At 35.3% G+C, this 10459-nt stretch overlaps 1 protein-coding gene across 3 annotated transcripts in view; it reads left to right on the forward strand.

Moving 5' to 3' along the window:
* LOC107702382 (testican-3-like) overlaps positions 1-10459 on the forward strand; it is a 34641-nt gene that overhangs the window by 19081 nt on the left and 5101 nt on the right. For all 3 annotated transcript variants that reach the window (XM_016504683.1, XM_016504684.1, XM_016504685.1), the window contains 3 exons: positions 5636-5749; positions 5847-6068; positions 9567-9629. In XM_016504683.1, coding sequence (XP_016360169.1) covers positions 5636-5749; positions 5847-6068; positions 9567-9629 — 399 coding nt within the window. The remainder of the gene's footprint in view (positions 1-5635; positions 5750-5846; positions 6069-9566; positions 9630-10459) is intronic.

The raw sequence follows: 10459 nt of genomic DNA on the forward strand, positions 1-10459 counted from the left end.
TTGAACAGATAATAATAAGAAATGTTTCTTGAGCAGCAAATCAGAATGATTTCTAAAGGATCATGTGACACTGAAGACTGGAGTAATGTTGCTGAAAATTCAGCTTTGCATCACAGGAAGAAATTACATCTTAATATTAAAGTAGAAACAGTTATTTTAAATTGTAATAATATTTCACAATATTACTGTTTTTACTGTATTTTTTAACAAATAAATGCAGCCTTGCTGAGACATAAGAAACAAGGCTCATTTGAGACACATATTACACCACGCATCTACCAGGTGTAAGCAAGGCCAGTGTGTCCCGTAATAGATATGCAGTTCCTTTACGCATTTACGGCTACACGCATGTTTGTTTGCGGCCACATTTGCGCAACCTCCTGCTGCTTACACAGGAAGAGGAGGTAGAGCTACTTCCTGTCCAAGAGTGGAAGAGTAAGGGTATAGTAGGGGGCCACACTTCCTGTTAAGAAGAAGGGAAGAAAGAAACAGAAAATATACAGATGACATCATGCAGTAGTTTTGCTGGACGGGGTTTTGGGGAGAGTCCGTAGTTTGGCCTGATGGAAAAACTGAAGCAAGTGTGCGAAGAAACACACACACACACACACACACACACACACACACACACACACACACACACACGTGCACTCTTCAGCTGCAAAAATAAAACACTTAAACAGGTCAAGCTCTTTCGCCTTCTTACTTACTGACACATGAAATCACTAACCCTCCCACGCGTGCAGACGCATAAAACACACACAGACACGCAAAAACATGCTACTTGAAAGTGAACAGTGTGGAATTTGATTTTTTTCACAATATGAAGAATATGTGAGTGTTATGCTTACCGGCATTATAGTAGTGTTCACAATGGTTTCGAGTGTATTTCTATGCAGTACCTCTTAGAACTGTCTCACACCATTGCGTTCCCAAACATCAGACATCCTCCTCCAAATGCAAGTTAACATGACAGCTTTTGTTATTGCATGTGCCATTATGAGCTACAGTGGTTTCCCCAGTTCCAGCAACATCCATTTTTATTAGTGATAATTTGCACCAGTTTCCCAGGAAGTGACTATTTTGTTCTCTTTAACACATGGATGGATTTATTCGCAAAATTATTTATGCAGTATTCCATTTTTAAGTAAAATCCGCAACTTTGAATGGAAACATAGCTTATGATATTCCGGGCTTGAGATATGCAAACGCAGCATGAGCCTTGATGTCTGAATCATGAAAAACTGACTCTTTCAGGCCTGTTCACATGATGATTACTATAATGATAATGATATAGTTTTAAAAATCGTGTCCGCAAGTCCACACCACAACTATAACAATAACGACATGCAGGAATGATATAGTTGGAATCACTTTTGAAATTATTTTTTTTTCTAGCTGATGAATGCTAAAAACATTGACAGCCTATCAGAATCCATCCTGCTTTAAAAGCTTGAGCATTTACAGTGGCAGACAACAGAACAACAGCACATGGTTATAATAACATTATTGTGTATTGGTACATTAGAGGCTAATGTAGTTATCCTTATAGTTATGATTTTTGGTATGAATGGGCCTTTTATGAAATGGTTCTTTTTATGAGTCAGCCAAAAAAGCTTCATGAAACAGCCTCAAGTTCCTTTTAGTGGTTTGAATCAGACTGACTCAGTTAGTGAATCATTTAGAGTCGTTACAGCTGACAGAGTCATTTTCAAGCTGATTTGAAATTAACTGTTATTGTGCTGTATAACAGCTATATTTTAGGTTTGTGAGATTTACATCAGCCTATTTACTTAGTATTTATAACTGTTCTTATTACAACATGTAATAAATAAAGATACGTGATTACAGCAGTTTTTTGGTTGAAAAAATAAAGTATATTATAATAGACTCATCTAAAAATGTTTTAATATTTAAAAAAAAATCTAAAATATATATCAATACATATAATAAAATAATATATAGTTTAACATAATTTCCAGTTTTAAGGCTGAAACTTTATTTGAGTGTTTTAACTATAATAAATACAACATAAAAATTATTTCTCTTTTTTTTTTCTCTCTGGAGCCCTGATTTGATCAGAACTATGCAGGTACTGTATAGAAACAGTGTAAGCAAAAGTTGTAGCAAAAATGTTCAAAGGCATTGAGAATGCTTTGAACCTCTTTATTTTTAGGCCCAAAATCTTTTTAATAGAAAACAAACACTGGTCAGTTGAGTGATAATGAGATACAAAGACTTAAGAGAGCTGAAGTCGAAACATTGTTTTAAACTTGAGATTCCTGAAGCCTGCAGAGTTGAGTTTCGCTTAGTCATCCTTCCAAAAATTTGAGAGCTTTACTGTCAGTTTCATTTGGGGGGAAAAAAAATCACCAGGGGTACATGTCGTGAAAACCCTGCTCATGAGTTCATGAAGCCACAGATGGGCAATAAACCGCAAACTGTGAAAGAAATGGCGAAATACCAATGACAACCACAAGCATTGCTTTCAAGCAATCTTTCGATCTGTCACACAAAATAATTTGCAGCTCAAAATAAACATTGTTCCCTTTCATGGGAACTTCGAACTCCGTCCTCTAGGGGTCGCTATGGGGAACGCCTCGTCGTGACCCGTGTCTGAAGCATAAATTGAAAAAACACCAACTCGTTGCCTACTCAGGGAACCATGGTTGCATAAGTAACCTGAGACATTTTTTTTCTCCCTTAAGCCCTAATAAATGGTAATGATGAGTATCTCATGTCATTACTTAATGAACCAACAAATTACTCTATATCTGAAACCAATCTTTCATCTCTATAGCTGTGGGAAGGGATGTGTACCCTTTAGGGTGGGTACTTGGCATGTTTTCATCTGCAACGAGAGCAGCAAAGAGATTTCAGTACACCAAACTAGTCGTATTTTGTGTGGAATCTCAAAGCTACTGAATCCCTCAGGAACTTATTAAATGTTTGCTGTTCCAGATTGCTTGTGACAGTGTGTGTATACGTGTACGTGCAGTGCAGTAATGTTTGTTTTCATCATTATCCCAATGAACATAAGTCCTGTCTTCAGCTGCTCTGCTTCAGGTCTATAGAAGAAATTCAGTCACATTCACCATCAAACGATTGTCAGTGACAACTTAGAGCTTAAAGCATCACAAACTAAACTTAAGATCATGGAACTGAAGTCAAAATAGATTTATGAAGGGGTGAAAAGCATGAATATTGTTTTTTTTCCAGTGACCAAATATCAGTGAGATCAAAGCTCTTCATGTAGACACCTCCGTTCAGCTGCACTGCACATAAGAATGGAAAAAGAACAAATCCCAAATTAGAGAACATGACTATAAGCCCTCGCAGCTGTTTCTGAATGCAAAGCCCCAACCCTTCCTTCCTTCCAGTACTGCATCTTATCAACAATCAGCACAGATGTATGATGCATTAGCTACAAGAATTCAATCAGTTACGCTCATTAATTACTTACAACAAAACTAGATTTATCAAATACCCCAAACCTTCCCCAAACAATATACACAGATTATTAAATCTAATGAACATATCAAAACAAAACACACTGGATGCAGAAAATACAATCAAGTAAATTGGAAATTATTTATACATTGGATAAGTACAAATCTCACCAGCAGGCACAGTTATTGCTGGTGTTATTCAATATTATGGGTTTTATAGCCTGCAGTGTCACCATTAAAAAATGTCCTGGCTCTTCCAAGCTTTATAATGGCAGTGAATGGTGGTCGAGACTTTGAAGCCCAAAACGTGCATCCATCTATCATAAAAGTATTCCACAAGGCTCCAGGGGGTTAATAAATGCCTTCTAAAGCAAAGCGATGCATTTGTGTAAGAAAGGATTCATCTGAAATGTATTCGTCTGAAAGAAGTCAGTCATATACACTTAGGATGGCTTGAGGGTGAGGAAATCATGGGGTAATTATATTTTTTGGGTGATCTATCCCTATAACAGCAATGAAATCACTAATGAAAATTCCTAATGAAATCACCAATCAAGTTTAGCTGTGATCAGTAAAGCTAGAACAGTGTATACTTGAAAATTCCTATACATAAGTCAATATAGTCCAACAGTGGTTGCACACTTTTTCAGCAACCCTGGTATTTTCAACTAGATTAAATGACTGGTATTTTCTACAGGCATTTTTTTTAAGACTCTAGCATTTTAAGCCTTGAGTCAATTCAACAAGCTCCAAGATTAATCACATTTCCTTTGATTCAAAGCAAAAAAGCATTTGAAAATCCAAAACAGGGTACAAGACTGTCTGCTTAAATTCTACTTAAGCCATGAATCAATGTAAGCACATCATAAATGATGGTCAAATTTAAGGTGACCACCAAAAGTAGGGTTTTGGACACTATGCGGATTTGAATAAACAAAACAAGTGAATTCAGAACACAGAATAAAAAATTTTATTTATAGACTAAAACAACTCTAAACTATGTCCTAATTGGTCTGTTGTCTACTAACCTTTATTGGCAATCAATCATTTAAGCTATAAAGGTGTGCTGAACCAATAACCTTTAAAAAAAAATGAAAAAAATAAAACACGGGGCCAAGTTACATCTGCTGAACAGTTCATAAATGAGTTCATAAGTGAAATCTCACAATTCTGAGAAAAATTCTCAGAATTGCGATTTTTTTTGCGAGACAAAAAAAGTCTGAATTGTGAGATAAAAAGTCACAAATACTTCAACAAGCTTCCATAGTTTTTATTGAAGAACCTACAGGTCATGAATCTTCTGGAATCACAAAATGAATTGTGGTTAATAGACCTTTATCACACTTCCACGTTCGAAAAGTGGAAGCTTCGAAAAGCAGCGTAAAATAACTTCCGCTGTAGCCTGTATCAAAGGAAGTGCCCATAGCATAGGATTGTTGTGATTTATTGATATACAGTTCATCACAGATACTTCATCTAAACAAATAAACTACAGTTTACAATTATTAATCGGGTATGATAAAACAAAAACAAAAATGGTGTCATGTTATTCTGATAACATGTTATTCATGTTATTAGTCTCACCACCTTTTTTATTAAAGAAATGCAAGAATAGAATGCAAACAACATATCACATTAAAGAGCAATAGAATTAGACAAGGTCGTACATCTCATAAAACAGTAAATATGAGTAAAGACTGTACACGTTAGGGGTGTAAGGCTAAATAAACCGTCTGAAATACTGATGTTTATTGTCAAGTTCAACAAAGTTAGTTCAGTTTTCTTGTCAAAACTGGTGACCGTCCATTGACAATAATACAGGCGAAAATTCTTAAATGCTACTAATCAAAGCCGGATGTGACGACACATGGGCGTTGATATATCAGTGCTCATTCTAGTACAAATACATAAGAAGTTTGACTCGATTAAGTCATTGAAAATATGGCATTGGGTGGTCACTGCTGAGCTTCATATAGTCTTTCTCAGGAAACTCGGCAAACTAAAATCGCGCCGATTTGTGACTGCTACAGAAGCACATATTGTGTAGCCTCAGCCCCTAAACATTATCTCTAAAAAAGACTTCTCTACGAAAAATATGAATGAGATTTTTACTTCTGAAACTGTACAGTTGTGCTTGATTGTTTAATTTATCTATGGTTGGATGTTCTGTGTGTTTTTCTGCCTAGAGTGTGGTAATGCGGAGATGACTGAAGTGGTTAGCAGATTACGAGAGTGGATCACAGTTCTTCATGAGAGTGGCAATCCCAGCAAGAAATACAAGTTCCAGAAGCCAGAGAAGAGTGAGCACACACACACACACACACAAAACACATCCAAACTGCTAATATTCGTGCTAACCTAATAACCGTCATAATGGTGCTCTGTATGTCTGTGCAGTGGTGGACATGAGTAAGGTGCCTCTCTGTAAGGACTCTCTGGGCTGGATGTTCTCCAGACTGGACACAAACTTTGACCTTCAGCTCGACCAGTCAGAGCTGTCCAGCCTGAGCTCAGAGAAGAGTGATGTGTGCACTAAAGCCTTCTTCAGGTCATGTGACACAAACAGAGACAGGCTCGTTTCCAGCCAAGAGTGGTGTTCCTGCTTTCAGAGATATCAAGGTAAACTTACGCTTTAATCAGACAGTAATTGTTTCTCAGGAGGACGTCTGTATAAATAAATCTGCGTAAAACTCGTGCATTGGGATGAAGATAAATTCATGCTGGAGGTGTGAGTTTGTGAAAATACGAACCCGGAAATGTGCTTCTCACATGGTCAGTCACATTGCTTGGACAATGAATAAATTAAAATGTCATTTAACATAGGGGTGGGCAATATGGCAAAAATATATCACGATTTTTTCCAGGAAAATCAATTTTATCACCATTCTGTCATGTTGGTTTTACTATTTTGCAAGTTGTCTGAGCAGTACAGACAAACCAATTTCCCTATTTTAAAAACAAAGCCTTACAAGGTAACAAAATATAAAATAAAAAAGAATGGCAGATATTTAGGCCAAAGTGGCGAAGATAAAAAAATCGTTGTCATTATTTTATCTTTGTTATTAAAAATATAAGAACAAAGATACACATTACAAATACGAATAATATACAAATAAAACAAACGGTGCTTTATTTTTCAGGTATTTAGCAGTAGCATTCAAGAAATTGAATGAACAAATATAAAGATAAAACACTATATACACTTCACTGTATAAATTATACATTGATTCTTATTAAAGCAACTGTATTAAAGTTCTTCAGTCAAGAGCAGTGAGGGATTTTTCTCTTTATGTTTTGTTGTTTTATTATCATTAAAGGTACAGTTCACCCAAAAATAAAAATCCTGTTATCATTTACTCACTCTCAAGTTGTTTTAAACCTGAATGAGTTTCTTTCTTCTGTTGAACATAAAAGTTATTTTGAAGAATGTGGGGAACCAAACAGTTGTTGGTCCCCAGTGACTTCATTAGTATTTTTTACCTACTATGAAAGTCAATGGGGGCCAGCATTCTTCAAAGTATTCCCACATTCGTCAAAATAAAAGAATATCTTCTTTTGTGTTCAGCACAAGAAAGAAATGAATACAGGTTTGGGACAACATGAGAGTGAGTAAATAATGACACAATTTTAATTTTTGGGTGAACTATGCCTTTAATGATAAGCAGCAGCATGTTCAGTACTATTAGTCTGCTGTCACTTTAAGAGCAGCATGCATCCGTTTTTCTCTCAACTGTTTACTGTTACTTTAGACATAACCAACTGTGTTTATATGTAAACCTTGTGTGTTTTTGACATTATTAGCGCAATCAGATGCAAATGATAACTTAGTCCAATAATCAGGTGCAGTTTGACGGGCTTTTTAGTGTGCACGCGCATCAGGTGTACACACTCAGAAAAAGCGCATGTCAGAACAGCACAAGAATGAAATATTTAACCGGCAAGGCTTTCATGCACATGCAAATAATGTAATTGTGAATAAGTGCAGTGTAACTCTACTGCTTAGTTAACATTTGATGTGAATGTATGCGGCGTTGTACAGTATATTGAGACGCCAGAACTGCAACTGATAGAATGTGCGCTGCAGCACGATACTACGATATTTCTTCAAAAGCAGATCGTGGAAACATTTTAATCATCCACAATCAAAAATCCTGATATTGCACACCCCTAATTTAACAATAGGAAAATAATGTATTTATGTATTATTTATTTAAATAGCTTATTTAATAATAGGAAAATGGACACGCTATTGGTTTATTGTATGTTGAATTTTCTCTCAAAATGATAGATGTTATTTTAATAAAGTTAATGCATCCTTTTATTTGCATAAGATAAACATTTGACCCAGCTACTTGGTTTATATTTTTAATGTATATAATTGTATATTATACATGTTTTAAATTTGTATTGGTGCAGTGATGAAATATTGTTCTTGTACTATACTTTCCAGCATTTCAGTAATGAAGGTGTCCATCTTTACAATTCATGTAAATTACAAAGTTCAGTTACTGTATGGTGCTTGGCTGTAGTCAAAAACGATTTACAAAATGACTTTTGGATTTGGATTCCGACAGCAATTAAATTACCACACCTTGGTGTTGGTCAAAAAAACAGGAGGTAATTCGACGTGAATTTTTCACGAGGGTGGTGAGAGGTAAAACTCGGACATTCTGGATTCGGATAGAAATAAAATCACAGACTAGTCCCTGCAAATGTTGAAAACACTTTATGTCCCCAAAAGAAACAATTACTGTCCGAATAGGGATTTACGCATACTTTTCCACATGCTTTCAAGAAAATCAAAATCATGAACTACTTTGCCTCAGCCAAACACAAAAGTGTGTTCACATATGGGTCGTACCACGCAGTGGAAAAGCGCCAATACTGTACTACTAGCTAAGAAACCTTCACACAAGCGCACTGCCTAATAGGACTAAATACAATAAATTTACAGAAGAGTTACGTAAGGCATAATAAACCCTGACAGGGAGATCAGACTTTGATGTGAAGGTCCAGGACCAAAACAGACATGAAAGTAGAACCAGTACAGTATGTTTCTATGGCCAATGAGAATGAGTATTGAAGTGTGAGAATTCATGAGAATGAAGTATTCCAAAATATATAGATAACATTACAATATGGTTGTATATGTTAACATTAGTTCATTTGTTCTGAGCTAACTAAAATAATTTATCTTCTCAATGTTATTTTATAAATATACAATACATGTACTGTATGTTTATAATGCATTAGCTAAATGTTTTAAAGGGGTGGTTCATTGCGATTTCACTTTTTTAACGTTAGTGTGTAATGTTGCTGTTTGAGCATAAACAATATCTGTAAAGTTACGACGCTGAAAGTTCAATGCAAACGGAGATATCGTCTTTTAAAATTCTGGCAGTTTAATGCCTACAAAAACAGCTGGTAGCGATATTAACGACGCCTTTGTTTACAATACAACCGGAGCACATGCCGCTGAGGTGAGGGGCGGGACATTTAGACACGCACTAGAGGTGGTTTAGCCAATCACATCACTCTGGGCTAGCTAACCAATCAGAGCCCATCACCTATTTCTAGGGAGGGGCTTCATAAAAGAAGGAAATTGATCAGCGCGTTTCTCAGAGAAGGGACAGAGCGGTGTGGAATAAAGGTAAATTACGTCAAAAATAATGCGTTTTTTAAAAAACGAAGCATTAACACATGTTAGACTGCACCCCATAAACACAATCAAGCCTAGAGAAAAAAACACTGAACCACCCCTTTAATGGTTAAAATGAATCGTTTATTCATAAAATGAATAAATAATGTTAAAATACTAATATTATTATTATATACAACCTTATTGTAAAGTGTTACCGTACACTCTATAAAGCACATACAACCTGTGTAGTCTGGTGTGTAAGTTCATCTGAGAAAGAAAATTAGGACATTAAGACAGAAAATCATTAACCGTTAAGACAGAAAGACATTCTAGAAATTATGCAGCATTGTGGGATAATCTATTTCTGAGATATTTATATACTAAATTACATAATGCCTGCAGGTAAAATCTCTGTACCAGAGGAATAATGGTGGAGGTGTCTTTCTCACTGCTGATCTGAAATCAATGTGTTTCAGAGGCTTCCTGCCAATCAGAGATCGCCATCATCCACAAACAGCAAGCAGGGAAGAAATTACTGGGTGAGTTCATTTTCTTGTGCATTTTGTTTATTTGTGTAATTTCCGCATGGACAAAGTGGTTTTTGTTTGTAATGCAAGATCATGTGGGCCTTGGGTGTCTGGCCATATTGAGATCATTAGCATTGACTGATAATCATTTCCACTTGGCTGAATAACAGAAGTTCCAAAATCTACCAGCAGGCTTCTCAAAGGAGAATGCACATCAAATAAATAAATAAACAGACATCTCTAAGAACAATTCTTTTAATTAAACACTATCAAAATTATTAAAAATTATCAATTTTAAATAAATGTTGTTCTTTTGAACTTTGTATATTTATCAAAGAATCCTGAAAACGGTATTTCCACAAAAATAAGCAGCACAACTGTTTTTAACATTGATAATAATGATAAATGTTTCTTGAGCAGCAAATCAGCATATTAGAATGGTTTCTGAAGGATCATGTGACACTGAAGACTGGAGTAATGATACTGGAAATTCAGCTTTGCATCAGGAATAAATTGCGTTTTACAATATATATAAAACAGTAAAGTTTTAAACTGTAATAATATTTCACAATGTTAGTGGGTTTTACTGTATTTTTGATTAAATACATGGAGCCTTAGTGAGCATAAGACACTTCTCACCTGAAACCACACTGAATATAGGATAAGTTAGTCCAATTTAACAATTTGTATTTATATGCAGGAATTTCATGGGTATTTTTATTATCTATATTAGCTAATTAATGCAACAGTATTACATGTATATGTATATATATACATATATGTATGTGTATATATATATATATATATATATATATGTGTGTGTGTGTGTGTGTGTGTGTGTG

The sequence above is a fragment of the Sinocyclocheilus anshuiensis genome, unplaced genomic scaffold (assembly GCF_001515605.1).
Source record: "Sinocyclocheilus anshuiensis isolate Anshui unplaced genomic scaffold, SAMN03320099.WGS_v1.1 scaffold86, whole genome shotgun sequence".
Lineage (NCBI taxonomy): Eukaryota > Metazoa > Chordata > Actinopteri > Cypriniformes > Cyprinidae > Sinocyclocheilus > Sinocyclocheilus anshuiensis.